The sequence below is a fragment of the Sphaerodactylus townsendi genome, linkage group LG15 (assembly GCF_021028975.2).
Source record: "Sphaerodactylus townsendi isolate TG3544 linkage group LG15, MPM_Stown_v2.3, whole genome shotgun sequence".
NCBI lineage: Eukaryota > Metazoa > Chordata > Lepidosauria > Squamata > Sphaerodactylidae > Sphaerodactylus > Sphaerodactylus townsendi.
In genome coordinates this window covers 16,886,238-16,901,532 of record NC_059439.1, presented here as the reverse complement: position 1 = coordinate 16,901,532, position 15,295 = coordinate 16,886,238, and the positions used below count along the sequence as shown (strand labels likewise).

Sequence of the window (15,295 nt, the reverse complement as noted above, 5' to 3'; positions counted from 1 at the left end):
GTAGGCAGGCTGCACATTTTTTAAGACAGATTATTGTTCACCAGACTTTCAGGGGGGGCTCCAGAGGGCCATCCTGGTAATAGCATCCAGGTTTGAGAGGCCTTTGCTTCTTGGGGGGGGGGTTCACTCTTATGGGCTCCCTGCAAAAGCTTGCTTGTTTTGTTTCCCCACTCCTGCACATGAAAGCCTGTGGGCTGAGTTCTCTCAGAACTCTCTCAACTCGTCCCCCCCCCCATTCCAGAAGCAAAGCTCACCAAGCTTGGATGCTATTACCAGGAGACCCTCCTGGAGCCACCTTGAAAGTCTGGAGCCTCTATCTTCAAAAATGTGCAGCCTGCCTCAGAAATTCCTCATTAGCTACCAATGGAGCAAAAAAGTCACTGCAAAACAAAGCGAATCTTTAAGGGCAAATTTCTTGGTGTTTGGAAGGGGTGTATTTTTAAAGCTAGTGACACCAAAAATTTCAGGGTATCATCATCTGTTAATCATTATTCTTATGATGCTACCCAAGTCATTGGAGTTATGTTCAGGGGGACCAAAAGTTATGGTCCCCTCAAATGGTATAGGCCCCATCTCAGGTTAGCTCCCATTGAAAACAATTGGGATGGGGGCATTCCATTTGGGGCGTCCATAACTTCAAGAGCTGCCCTGAACCAAACATCGCCAACTCGTGTGCATCTATCAGAGCAGTCTCTGATGATGCTCCTGAAATCATGGTGTGCTGCTAGGCTTTAAAAATGCACTTCCCTGGTAGGCCAAAAAAAAACACCTAAAATACCCTCTCTAACCCCAAATACCTTGCATTCGGTGATTTGTTCATATATTTTGGCAGGACATAATTGGACAACCTGTCCCGAATCGCCCAAATTTGCCTACCAGATTCCACCTGGATCTGTTATTTTGTTTCTTATCTCTGCTGGAATCTCCGCAACCCTCAAAAAGTGATGCTGTTTCAGGGTGGGGAGAATCTGAATTCCCAAACAGCATCACTTTCAATTTTGTTTTAACTGGGCACCCTTCTGTGATTCTCCCTTTAAGGTAGGTTTAAAAGAAGAATCTGAGCTCCCTAGTTTAAACACCATTGAAAGTGATGCTGTTGGGGGGGGGGGGATTCCACTGGAGGGGTTTTGTGAGAGATGATGCTGACATTTGTTTGGTAAATGGTTTGCTGGGGGTGATTTGTGAGAGATTTACATGCTTAATACCCACTTTGCAGTAATCTGGCTTGGAATTAGCTCAGGCTAACAACCTTACCCTCAGGAAGCAAGGTTGTTGCGATTGCAGGGAAATTAGGAAAAGAGTTGGTGGGTGTAGAGAGAGAGCCATGTATGTTTTCTTTGCGGATGGGAGTGGGAGGGGTGTTTTGGTGAGCTGGTACAAAAATCATTGTTTAGTCGGGTGTGGCATAAACGGGCAGGCAGGGAGGGGGGCGCCGAACTCAGGTTTTGTCCCCGGGTGCCAGTTTGCCTAGGTACGCCCCTGCTCTGGAGGGCTGCAAGGGCATGCCCATGCTGCCCTCCAACCCCTGGAGGTTGGACGGCAGCATGGGTGTGTCCCTCCAGAGCATCCGCCATCCCCCTCTGCCATCGCCACAGCTGCCATCCCCTCTCTGCCCCACAGAGCAGGCAGCTGCCTGCTCCATCAGGCAGAGGGGATTTCTCTGCCTGTTACCACTGCTTCCCGCAGCACGAGAGGTGGCGGCATCAGGCAGGCTGCAGACGCCATCCCCCCTCTGTCTGCTCTATTGGGCAGAGGGGGTTTCATTGCCCGGTGCTGCTGCCTCCCGCAGCATGAGAGGTAGCAGCACTAGGCAGGCCGCCATCCCCCTTCTGCCCCATGGAGCATTGGAGGGGGTTTCCCTGCCTGGCACTTCCGCCTCCCAGTGCTGAAAGGAAAGGTGAGTGGAAGGGCCGGCTCAGTAGATCTTCAGGGCCATGGAAAACGGGTCCAAATGGCTCTATGTGCGATAAAGGTTGCCGACCCCTGGGTCATGCCAAGGCTGGGAGTGACAGTGGTAAGAACATAAGAACATAAGAACAAGCCTGCTGGATCAGACCAGAGTCTATTTAGTCCAGCTCTCTGCTACTCGCAGTGGCCCACCAGGTGCCTTTGGGAGCTCACATGCAGGATGTGAAAGCAATGGCCTTCTGCAGCTGTTGCTCCCGAGCACCTGGACTGTTAAGGCATTTGCAATCTCAGATCAAAGAGGATCAAGATTGGTAGCCATAAATCGACTTTCTCCCTCCACTTCAATCATCCAGAAGCCCCCCTTTTAAAGCTATCCAGGTTAGTGGCCATCACCACCTCCTGTGGCAGCATATTCCAAACACCAATCACACGTTGCGTGAAGAAGTGTTTCCTTTTATTAGTCCTAATTCTTCCCCCCAGCATTTTCAATGTATGCCCCCTGGTTCTAGTATTGTGAGAAAGAGAGAAAAATTTCTCTCTGTCAACATGTTCTAATGTTAACATGTTAATTAACATTCTCTAATGTTAATATTTTTGCTCACTATGGGTACAACTCATCTACTATGTTATTTTGTTTATTTATTCAGTTGCTTGCTTGCTAGCTGGTCAAAGACCAGCTAGCAAGCAAGCAACTGAGTGGAGAGTATTCTTTTCCAAGTGTGGTAGAAGGTTGCAGTGAGTGCAAGAAGACTAAACATTCTCAACTTACCAGAGTGACTCCGCTTTAAAATCTGCTGATACAAAACCTACACAACATGACTGGCAAGGTGTCAAGAGAGTTTTAAGATATCTCAAAATTACACAACAACATTGTCTAGTGATTGCACCCGACAAAACAAATGTGCTAACAGCAACAATAGATAGTTCATTTGCAGATGATGCAGACAGAAAATCCTGCACTGGGTATATTGTGAAGTATGCCAATACACTGATTGTATGGAGATCAAGAAAGCAGACAAATGTAGCACTGTCTACATCTGAAGCCTCATACAGTGCTCACCTCCCGGTATGTAGCAAAGATGTAAATCAAGAGCACTTCTGTATGGATTAACGGTAATGTCATCATCCTTCTTTTCTAAGGGTTCAGTAGCCTTAGCGACATTCAACTTAGTGACATTGAGGAATCTTTCCTCAAAGAAAGACTTTATCTCATTCACCACCCTCTGGACTTTGCCCAATGAGAGATTAAGGGTGGGAAATTTGCACAACCTTCAGAGACGTCACCACCAGGAAGAGAACGCCATCTCACTTAAGAGGTAAGGCAATTTGTTGGTGCAAACACATGGGATATGTAGGAAGGACTACCATGTGGGTTTTGTAACCTGCTGGGTGCTTGATGACGGGAGGAAATTCTGCTTTGATCGATTCACTGTCCTGTTCTGCTATTTACTGAGAGCCAGCGTGGTGTTGTGGTTAAGAGCAGGTGCACTATAATCTGGAGAACCTTGTTTGATTCCTCGCTCTGCCACTTGAGCTGTGGAGGCTTATCTGGTGAACCAGATTAACTTGTGCACTCTAACACATGCCAGCTGGGTGATATTGGGCTAGTCACAGCTCTATGGAGCTCTCTCAGCCCCACCCACCTCACAGGGTGTTTGTTGGGGGGGGAAGGGAAAGGAGATTGTAGGCCCCTTTGAGTCTCCTTGCAAGAGAAATAGGGGCAGTGGCGTACCTAGGCAAACTTGAGCCCTGGGCAAAACCTGAGTTTGATGCCCCCCATGTGCGGCCACCCTCCCACACCAAGACCAAACAATGATTTTCTCCACCAGGTCATTTCAAAGTCACCATCACATTATATAACATGCCCCAACTCACAAATCTGAACACAGCAATGGGCCATGCCCAAAGCAGAAATATTTTTGAAAACATTTTCAATAAATGCTTTCAAAAATGTGTTTTTTATTACTGAAAATATTTTTATGGTGTTGGCTGTACTCCAGTGTCCCCCCCAATTGAGGGAAACAGCATCACTTTCAATGTTATTTAAACTGGGGACCCCAGATTCTCCCTTTAAGGTGGATTTAAAAGGAGAATATGAGCTCCCTAGTTTAATCAAGTGATGCTGGAATCCACCCCCCAAACAGCATCATTTTCAATGGTGTTTAAACTAGGGAGCCCAGATTCTCCTTTTAAATCCACCTTAAGGGGAGAATCTGGGATCCCCAGTTTAAACAACATTGAAAGTGATGCTATTTTGGGGTGTATTCTCCCCCACCCTGAAAGGTGTAGCCCCCATCTCCTATTAGCTCCCATTGGAAACAATGAGGATGGGGCACCCCCTTTGGGAGTCCATAACTTTGGACTCCCTGAATCAAACCTCTCCAAACCTGGGTGATAGTATCAGGAGAGTCTCCATAAACACCCCTAAAATTTTGGTGCTGCTAGTCTAAAAACTGTGTCCTCTGCAGGCCAAAAACGAAAAAAAACCACTGAAAATACAAAAAAATCCCACAAACGAACCTGCATTTTTGGCACCCACCACAAGGTGGCGCCCTGAGCAACTGCCCACTTTGCCCAATGGGAGGAACGGCTCTGAATAGGGGGGATATAAATCCAAACTCTTCTTCTTGTCTTCTGTGTTTGCTTTTAAACCTATTTCTTTTGCCTTTTTACCAAAGCAGACATGTTTACATTTACGCGGGACAGCTATGGGATGTCTTATTCAGAATCAGACACTGGCTGATCAAGATTGATGTAGAACTGGCCAAACTTGCCAAAATATTTGATGGAATAGATTTTAAAATGAACCAAGATTATAAAAATGAGTAGCAGAAATGGTTTCAATATGTGCAAATACAACTTCTATATATTAGCTTTATATTTTATGAAATACAAAATGAGGTATAAAAAATTAGAGATATTTGAAAGTCACACAAATTAATCCTTCCTTCCTTCCTTCCTTCCTTCCTTCCTTCCTTCCTTCCTTCCTTCCTTCCTTCCTTCCTTCCTTCCTTCCTTCCTTCCTTCCTTCCTTCCTTCCTTCCTTCCTTCCTTCCTTCCTTCTTCCTTCTTCCTTCTTCCTTCTTCCTTCCTTCCTTCCTTCCTTCTTCCTCGTCCTTCCGATCTCATGCCTTCTTCCTTCCTTCCTTCCTTCCTTCCTTCCTTCCTTCCTTCCTTCCTTCCTTCCTTCCTTCCTTCCTTCCTTCCTTCCTTCCTTCCTTCCTTCCGACATTTATATTTATATTTATCATATATGTTTATCATATATAACGTTTACAATGTTCTTTAAAAAAATTGTCCTGTTTTTCCATTTCTCTTATTGAATATTGGGATGTATTTCTAATCAGCAATAAAACTTTTTTTAAAATTTGGCCTGGTCTACTCTGGCAGAGATCTTTCACACCATCCACTATCTGGTCTTTTTAACGGCAGATGTCCGGGATTGACCCAAGGGCTTTCTGCGTGCTAAGCAGCTGCTCTGCCATTGAGCTGTAATTCTTTCCACCTGGTAATGGTTAATCTTTAATAGTATCCTCCATGTCTCCATGAGGATGGAATGGCTCCTCTGATGTCAACAGCCACATGATTAGTGCCATTCGCCAATATGACTGATTCATGAGTGACTCTTGTGGAGGGAGGGACATGTGAATTCCTTTGCCACAGATGCGAGTCAAAGGGTATGGTTTCTTTCCACGTGCCCCACCACACTCTTGGTCCATTCTTTCAAGCTCAAGGTAGCCAGCAGGGTGTAGTGGTTAAGAATGGTAGACTCTAGTCTGGAGAGCGGTGGACTCGTATCTCATGAACTGGAATTATTTCTCTGCTCCTCCATGTGAAGCCTGCTGGGTGACCTTGGGCTAGTCCCAGTTCTTTGGAACTCTCTCAGCCCTACCTACCTCACAAGGTGTCTGTTGTGGGGAAACATAAGAACATAAGAACAAGCCAGCTGGATCAGACCAGAGTCCATCTAGTCCAGCTCTCTGCTACTCGCAGTGGCCCACCAGGTGCCTTTGGGAGCTCACATACAGGATGTGAAAGCAATGGAAAGGAAAGGAGTTTGTAAGCAATCTGGGGTTCCTTACACCAGAGGAGGGGGGGTATAAATCCAAACTCTTCTTCTTCTTAAGGTACAGAAAGTGATTAAAAAAGGCAACAGAGTGCAGCAGCGGAGGAGTGGCAATTGTTCAAACAGATAGAGTTGCCTTATACTGAATGAGATCCTTGCATTCCATCAAGATAAGTATTGTCTACCAGAAACAGATCTTTGGGGGCGAAGCTGTGCAGCAATGTATATTGACAAACAGAAAGCGCTCCATGAGAAACGCATGCCACCCCTCACTCCCTCCCCTTCCCTTGCATGCCACTCCTCCCTCCCCTCTCCCTCCCTCCGCTAGGGTGGGTGGGCCAGGGCCAGATGCCGGGGCCCCTCCCCTTTCCTCCCCCCCTTTGCATGCCATCCCTCACTCCCTCCCCTTCCCTTGCATGCCACTCCTCCCTCCCCTCTCCCTCCCTCCACTAGGGTGGGTGGGCCAGGTCCAGATGCTGGGGCCCCTCCCCTTTCCCCCTCCCTTGCATGCCACCCCTCACTCCCTCCCCTTCCCTTGCATGCCACCCCTCAGAATGGCAGTACTGTCATCCAAGTCAAACTGGCATGTTTGTATCACCATATGACATTGTTGAAAGAATTCTCCTCTGTTTATCTTCTCCCAAGTTCCACAAAGCAGCACGCGTGGTTCCTCACCCATTTTTCTAGCAACCTTGCAAAGGAGCCATGCTAATAGCATCAACTAGCTCCTCGGTGTTAACTTTACCAGGATTCTGTGGGTCTTTTTGGCAGCAGTGGCTCCGACGGGGAGACGGCTTTCTAAGAGTGCCGTTGAGCAGGTGCGGGGGGGGGGGGGGGGGCTTTCCTCACCCACAGCCTTGATGCGACGCAGACTCCCGGAAACGTCTCCGGATCATAGATCATAACATCTATGCAGGTCTTCAGTTCTGCCCCTTTCATCTCCTCCTGTCAATCGCCGCTCCTCTTGGCACACCTCCAGACGGAAGGACTGGATAAATCTCCATTGTAAATAGTGTGAGCCCAGGAGAATGAATGAAGGAGCGTCCACGTTGACAGCTGGTGGTTCTGGTTTCAGGCACAAGGTGTCAGTGTAGGCTTTGCTACAGGCAGTGACGTGGGCTACTAAAGATTCTTCCAGATGAATGGAAGGGGCTGTGGGACTCTTCTGCATTTCAATCTTTCTGTAGGGCTCCCTCAAGCTGTTTTTCAATGGTTAGAGCAAAATATCCTCTAGAGGTTTGATAGTCTTCCATATATTAATATAGTTTACGTATGATTTATAGCTGTGGCTCAGTTGTGGAAAAGTTCATGTACGTCGCAAGGTGAAGGTTCACTCTTCAGTTAATAAAGATAACAATAACAAGAAGAAGAGGTAGAGGAGGAGGAAGAGTTTGGACTTATACCTCACCTTTCTCTCCTATAAGAAGAAGAAGAGTTTGGATTTATATCCCCCCCTTTCTCTCCTGCAGGAGACTCAAAGGGGCTTGCAATCTCCTTGCCCTTCCCCCCCCTCACAACAAACACCCTGTGAGGTAGGTGGGGCTGAGAGACCTCCGAAAAGCTGTGACTAGCCCAAGGTCACCCAGCTGGCGTGTGTGGGAGTGTACAGGCTAATCTGAATTCCCCAGATAAGCCTCCACAGCTCAGGCGGCAGAGCGGGGAATCAAACCCGGTTCCTCCAGATTAGATACACGAGCTCTTAACCTTCTAAGCCACTGCTCCTGAATCTCCTAAGGAGATTCAAGGAAGCTTACAAGCTCCTTTCCCTTCCTCTCCCCACAACAGACACCTTGTGAGGCAGGCAGGGCTGAAAGAGTTCTGAAGAACTGTGAATAGGCCAAGATCGCCCAGCAGGAATGTAGGAGTGTGGAAACACATCCGGTTCACCAGATAAGCCTCTGCCACTCAGGTGGAGGAGTGGGGGATCAAACCCGGTTCTCCAGATTAGAATCCATCTGCTCTTAACCACTACACCATGCTGGCTCCCAGGTCAGGTAGCAGTAGCAGGTGATACAAAAGATCTCTGAAATCCTGGACAGCTGCTCCACAAGTCAGCGTCTACTCTACTGGTGCTGACTGATCCAGATACCGCAGTTTCATCAGAACATGAGTTTAAGGTTGAGCCCGGGGTTCAGTTACAGCTTGGCATGCCACAGATCCCTGGTTCAATTCTTGGCAGCTCTAATTTAAAAAAATACAGGGTTTTTATGCATGCGCTATTTAACCCCATGGTTGTTTTGCTTCATAGTGGGATTTTCCCTTTTTTTCCATTTTGCACTGCGATTCTATCCCTGCAAAACGTCCCTAGCCAAGTGGATCTCCTCCCTGCTTCCTCATTGTTTCTGTGCAACTTTCATTTGGGGAGGTGGCCAACCACTCCCTCCCCACCCACCCATTTCTACTGTCTTTGGTTTGCCAGCATTGGTTTGTTGGACCATGTCAATTTCTTATCAATTTCGCTGGATCTGTCTCTCCAGCGATAGACATTCAGCTGTTTCATCAGGCATAAAGTATGGGATGGTACCTATGGGATGGTAGCTATGGGATGGTGGCTATGGTTAGGCATAAAGTAGGAGCAGCAGTGGCGTAGGAGGTTAAGAGCTGATGTATCTAATCTGGAGGAACCTGGTTTGATTCCCAGCTCTGCCACCTGAGCTGTGGAGGCTTATCTGGGGAATTCAGATTAGCCTGTGCACTCTTACACACACCAGCTGGGTGACCTTGGACTAGTCACAGCTTCTCAGAGCTCTCTCAGCCCCACCTACCTCCCAGGGTGTTTGTTGTGAGGGGGGAAGGGCAAGGAGATTGTCAGCCCCTTTGAGTCTCCTGCAGGAGAGAAAGGGGGGGTAGAAATCCAAACTCCTCCTCCTCCTCCTCCTCCTCCTCCTCCTCCTCCTCCTCTTCCTCTTCCTCTTCCTCTTCCTCTTCCTCTTCCTCTTCTTCTTCTTCTTCTTCTTCTTCTTCTTCTTCTTCTTCTTCTTCTTCACCACCATCCTGGCCTCCCCTTTCCACTGGGGTCATGTTCTTCCCTTAGTGACCAACCGTATTTTACTGTCATCTTATTGTTAGAACTGTCAAATATGTTTTAATCTGCATATGTTCCTAGTTCCCATGTAATGTTTTTGCTGGAAGATTATAAATTTAACAGTTGGAAGCTGCTCTAAGCCCACAAAGAGAGGGGCAACGTACACGTATTATGGCTCATTTCACAGCTGCCAGTTCTTTAGCTGGCTGTGGGCCTTTCATTACAATTTGAGCCTCACCTAGAGACCTAGGAAGTTGTTGTTGTTGTTAATGATGATGATGATGATGATGATGTGAAAAATTCCTTCTGATCATTTTGAAATCATGCCCTGAGGAGTGCAAGAAACTTCTATGGCAGTGATGGCGAACCTTTTCGAGACCAAGTGCCCAAATTGCAACCCAAAACCCACTTATTTACCACAAAGTGCCAATACGTCAATTTAGCCTGAATACTGAGGTTTTGGTTTAGAAAAAACGGTTGGCTCCAAGGTGCACATTACTCAGGAGTAAGTTTGGTGAAGCAACTGTACAACTTTTCCAATGGGTGCCTAGGAGGGTTTACTCTCAGAAGCAAGCCCCATTGCCAGCAACTGAGCTTACTCCCAGGTAAAGGATTGTGCCCAGGCTAGCCTAGATGTGTGTGTGTGTGTGTGTTGGGGGGGGGGTGATTTTCTATCCCACCCCCACATGATGAACTCTGTGCACGCGTGCCCACAGAAAGGGCTCTGAGTGCCACCTCTGGCACCTGTGCCATAGGTTCACCATCACTGTTCTATGGTGTGGCAGGAGAAGGTGGGGAGGAACACAAAACCCCCGAAGAAAGTTAAACACCCGCTTGATCCCCTTCCTTTTCCTTGCAAAGGGATAGGGAAAGTCACACTTTTTTCCCTTTCCAGTTTTCTATCTTATTAACCATTTCAAAAAAACTTATTGGAATAAAAGAGATACTGGGTTAACATTATACATTTCTACATACTCTCCGTATTTCAGATTTTCTACAAAATTAAATGACTTCTAGCCAGAAATTATCTTATCGTTAATTCTTAACAGATACACAAAACACAAAGAAATTGATGGCCTTCACGCACCAAGAAAAAATTATGACACATTGCACATCTATACCAGTCTCTATTAATATCAAAACTCTTTCACCCTAACGTTGTATACCTGGTGCCAGAAATGTATGTTGTTCTTTTTCGTTGAGAAAGGCACACTTTCAGAGCTGTTGGAAACTGCAGGGATTCTCTGATCTGAAGGCAGGGTGATTGCCTAAGAGGGGGAAATGTTGTGTGTGACCAAGAATGAAACCCAAAGGGAATGTGCACTCAATGTGAAGGAGACCACAAGTGCATAAGAAGATGAAGGAGGGTTTGGATTTATACCTCACCTTTCTCTCCTGTAAGGAGACTCAACGTGGCTTACAAGATCCTTTCCCTTCCTCCCTCCACAACAGACACCTTGTGAGGTAGGTGGAGTCGTGTTTATTATTGCTATAAGCTGTGAAATACCTTTGATTCTCTCCCCACCTGAAGAGCTTTGATTCAGGACAGTATCCCCAAATGTTGGCCCTGATCTGGAGAGCGATGGGAGTGTCAGGAGGGGGTGTATTTACCCTGCTCCTCCAGAGGATCAACAATGCCTAAATGATGATGATGATGAAGAAGAGTTAGATTTATATCGCCCCTTTCTCTCCTGCAAGGAGACTCAAGGAGGCTTACAAACTCCTTGATCTCCCCCCCCCCACAACAGACACCTTGTGAGGCAGGTGGGGCTGAGAATGCTCCGAAGAACTGTGACTAGCCCAGGGTCACGCAGCATGCATGTAGGAGTGCGGAAACACATCTGATTCACCAGATAAGCTTTTGCCACTCAGGTGGAGGAGTGGGGAATCAAACCCGGTTCTTCAGATTAGAATCCACCTGCTCTTCACCACTACACCAGGGGCCTTGGAAGGGTATAGAGTTCACCCTCCAATGCTGCTGTTTTCTGCAGAAGATCTGATCTTTAATCTGGAGATCAGATATAATACCAGGATGCCACTTGGAGGTTGGCAGTCCTAGGATGAAGCCTGCAGAAGGCAGGGGTCTTAGTCGCCTTGGAGTCTACCCTCCAAAGTAGTGGTGGGATCCAAAAGTTTTAGTAACAGGTTCCCATGGTGGTGGGATTCAAACTGTGGCGTAGCGCCAATGGGGCTGGGTGGGGCACAACAGAGGCATGGCCAGGCATTCTGGGGGTGGGGCTGTGGCAAGGACGCAGCCGCTGTGCCGGTCCTTGGGCGGGAAACAAACGCACGCAGCCACAGGCTGCCACGCACGCTGGTGCACCTCCTGCTCGACTGCTTCAAGTTCTGCGCGCTACTGCTGAGAGGAGGGGCATAACTGAGGCAAAAATCATGTGGCAAAATCACCAATTAGTAACCCCCTCTGGGCACACACAAATAATTAGTAACCTACTCTCGGGAACCTGTGAGAACCTGCTGGATCCCACCTCTGCTTCAAAGCATCCATTTGCTCCAGGGGAAATGATCTCTGTAGTCTGAAGTAGCCATGCTTAAAAAAAAAGGGCGGGGAATGGATTCAGCAATATTGGAGCTGAAAATTTTCAGGATTCCTGGAAAATGTCAAATTTCCATGCCAGTATGGAGTTGGAGGGTAGTCTGAAAAAGTTTTTTCCCCATTTTTTTAAATGTGGCTCTTGGTGAATTCCCACCTGCTATTCTAGGGAAGTTGCTCAGATCCTTTGATCCAATGGCAAAGGAGGACCACGCAAACTTGGAATATTGTGTACTGTTCTGGGCACCGCAATTCAAGAAGGAACGGGCCCAGAGGAGGGCAACCAAAATGGTGAAAGGTCTGGAATCCATGCCCTTTGAGGAGAGACTTAGGGAGCTAGGTGTGTTTAGTTTGGTGAAGAGAAAGTTGAGAGGTGACATGATAGCCACGTTTAGATATCTGAAGGGATGTCATGTTGGTGAGGGAGCAAGCTTGTTTTCTGCTGCTCCAGAGACTAGGACCAGGAGTGATGGGTTTAAGCAGAGGTGGGATCCAGCAGGTTCGCACAGGTTCCCGAGAGTAGGTTACTAATTATTTGTGTGTGATGAGAGGGGGTTACTAATTGGTGATTTTGCCAAGTGATTTTTGCCTTTGTTACGCCCCTCCTCTCAGCAGTAGCACGCAGAACTTGAAGCAGTCTAGCAGGAGGTGCACCAGCGTGTGTGGCAGCCTGCGCCTGTGTGCATTTGTTTCCCACCCAAGGACCGGCGCAGCGGCTGTGTCCTTGCCACAGCCCCGCCCCCGGAATGCCCGGCCACACCCCCATTGTGCCCCGCACAGCCCCATTGGCACTACGCCACAGTTTGAATCCCACCACCATGGGAACCTGTTACTAAAATTTTTGGATCCCACCACTGGGTTTAAGGTGAAGAAAAAGAGATTCCAGCTAAACATCAGGAAAAACTTCCTGACAGTAAGGGCTTGGAGTGTGATGGAGTCTCCTTCTTTGGAGGTTTTCAAAGAGAGAGTGGATGGCCATCTGACAGGAGTGCTTTGATTGTGTGTTCCTGCATTGCAGGGGGTTGGACTTGATGGCCCTTGGGGGTCTCTTCCAACTCTATGATTTTGTGATTCTATGAAAAAAAGGCAGATCTGTGGTGTTTCCAAGTAGAGAAAAATCTCTCTCTTTTGCATAGCTCCTGTTACAGCTACAGATTCTTTCTCTTTCCCACCCCATTCTTAGAATTTCTTTTTTTCATGGTGCAAAGCTCAGTCTGGCCTGACATGCCCCTTTATCCTTCCTGGAATGTGATCTGGAACCCGGCAGACGGGGCCCAATCTGCTCCGTCCCAGTTCGAAGGAAGGAGTCACAGCTGCCACGTAAACCAGTGGCTGGAAGAGGCAGCTGATGGGTTTCCCAGGCAAATCCCTTGCGGCGGCTGGAATAGCTTTTCCACCTGGTGTGGGTGCTGGCAACCATGTTTTCCAAGGCAAGACTTTGGAAAAGAGGGTTTGGCTGAGGAGGCAGCCTTCTCCGACTCCCCGTCTTCTCTTGGTGGACAGCAGCGAGTCAATATCAGCACACCCAGAGACACTGAAAGGAATAAGCAGGAAATTGGTTTCCAGGCCTGTGCCTGGGATTATTTTGTTTGAAGGCATTGTGTGTGCGTGCGTGCATGGCGTGCGCATGCTCACAAGCTGGCTTGGAAGCCAGACTTTCTCATCTAGAAACTCACCCTCCAAACTAATGATTTGAAGAAGAAGAAGAAGAAGAAGAAGAAGAAGAAGAAGAAGAAGAAGAAGAAGAAGAAGAAGAAGAAGAAGAAGAAGAAGGAAGAAGAAGAAGAAAGAAGAAGAGGAGGAGGAGGAGGAGGAGGAGGCGGAGGAGGAGGAGGAGGAGGCGGAGGAGGAGGGGGAGGAGGAGGAGGGGGAGGAGTTTGGATTTATCCCCCATCTTTCTCTCCTATAAAAGAGATACTGGGTTAACATTATACATTTCTACATATTCTCCGTATTTAAGATTTTCTACAAAATTAAATGACTTCTAGCCAGAAATTATCTTATCGTTAATTCTTAACGGATACACAAAACACAAAGAAATTGATGGCATTCATGCACCAAGAAAAAATTATGATGCATTACACATCTATGCCAGTCTCTGTTAATATCAAAACTCTTTCACTCTAACGTTGTATTCCTCTTTTTCGTTGAGAAAGGCACACTTTCAGAGCTGTTGGAAACTGCAGGGATTCTCTGATCTGAAGGCAGGGTGATTGGGGGGGGGGGGGGTGGGGGGGGGGGGGGGTGGGGGGGGGGGGGGGGGGGGGGGGGGGGGGGGGGGGGGGGGGGGGGGGGGGGGGGGGGGGGGGGGGGGGGGGGGGGGGGTTGGAGGTGGGGGGGGGGGGGGGGGGGGGGGGGGGGGTTAGGGGGGGGGGGGTTGGGGGGGGGGGGGGGGGGGGGGGGGGGGGTGGGGGGGGTGGGGGGTGGGGGTGGGGGTGGGGTGGGGGGGGGGGGGGTTGGGGGGGGGGGGGTTTGTGGGGGGGGGGGGGGGTGGGGGGTGGGGGTGGGGGGGGGGGGGGGTGGGGGGGGGGGGGGGTGGGGGGGGGGGGGGGTGGGGGGGGGGGGGGGTGGGGGGGGGGGGGGGTGGGGGGGGGGGGGGGTGGGGGGGGGGGGGGGTGGGGGGGGGGGGGGGTGGGGGGGGGGGGGGGTGGGGGGGGGGGGGGGTGGGGGGGGGGGGGGGTGGGGGGGGGGGGGGGTGGGGGGGGGGGGGGGTGGGGGGGGGGGGGGGTGGGGGGGGGGGGGGGTGGGGGGGGGGGGGGGTGGGGGGGGGGGGGGGTGGGGGGGGGGGGGGGTGGGGGGGGGGGGGGGTGGGGGGGGGGGGGGGTGGGGGGGGGGGGGGGTGGGGGGGGGGGGGGGTGGGGGGGGGGGGGGGTGGGGGGGGGGGGGGGTGGGGGGGGGGGGGGGTGGGGGGGGGGGGGGGTGGGGGGGGGGGGGGGTGGGGGGGGGGGGGGGTGGGGGGGGGGGGGGGTGGGGGGGGGGGGGGGTGGGGGGGGGGGGGGGTGGGGGGGGGGGGGGGTGGGGGGGGGGGGGGGTGGGGGGGGGGGGGGGTGGGGGGGGGGGGGGGTGGGGGGGGGGGGGGGTGGGGGGGGGGGGGGGTGGGGGGGGGGGGGGGTGGGGGGGGGGGGGGGTGGGGGGGGGGGGGGGTGGGGGGGGGGGGGGGTGGGGGGGGGGGGGGGTGGGGGGGGGGGGGGGTGGGGGGGGGGGGGGGTGGGGGGGGGGGGGGGTGGGGGGGGGGGGGGGTGGGGGGGGGGGGGGGTGGGGGGGGGGGGGGGTGGGGGGGGGGGGGGGTGGGGGGGGGGGGGGGTGGGGGGGGGGGGGGGTGGGGGGGGGGGGGGGTGGGGGGGGGGGGGGGTGGGGGGGGGGGGGGGTGGGGGGGGGGGGGGGTGGGGGGGGGGGGGGGTGGGGGGGGGGGGGGGTGGGGGGGGGGGGGGGTGGGGGGGGGGGGGGGTGGGGGGGGGGGGGGGTGGGGGGGGGGGGGGGTGGGGGGGGGGGGGGGTGGGGGGGGGGGGGGGTGGGGGGGGGGGGGGGTGGGGGGGGGGGGGGGTGGGGGGGGGGGGGGGTGGGGGGGGGGGGGGGTGGGGGGGGGGGGGGGTGGGGGGGGGGGGGGGTGGGGGGGGGGGGGGGTGGGGGGGGGGGGGGGTGGGGGGGGGGGGGGGTGGGGGGGGGGGGGGGTGGGGGGGGGGGGGGGTGGGGGGGGGGGGGGGTGGGGGGGGGGGGGGGTGGGGGGGGGGGGGGGTGGGGGGGG

The 15,295-nt window shown here is 51.9% G+C and overlaps 1 protein-coding gene across 1 annotated transcript in view; it reads left to right on the top strand.

Moving 5' to 3' along the window:
* The first annotated feature begins 1,951 nt into the window (after positions 1-1,951).
* Positions 1,952-15,295, top strand: part of COL1A1 (collagen type I alpha 1 chain) — a 154,590-nt gene continuing 141,246 nt past the window's right edge. Inside the window, exons 1-3 of the mRNA XM_048516445.1 lie at positions 1,952-2,014; positions 3,049-3,224; positions 12,981-13,116. Coding sequence (XP_048372402.1) covers positions 1,952-2,014; positions 3,049-3,224; positions 12,981-13,116 — 375 coding nt within the window. The remainder of the gene's footprint in view (positions 2,015-3,048; positions 3,225-12,980; positions 13,117-15,295) is intronic.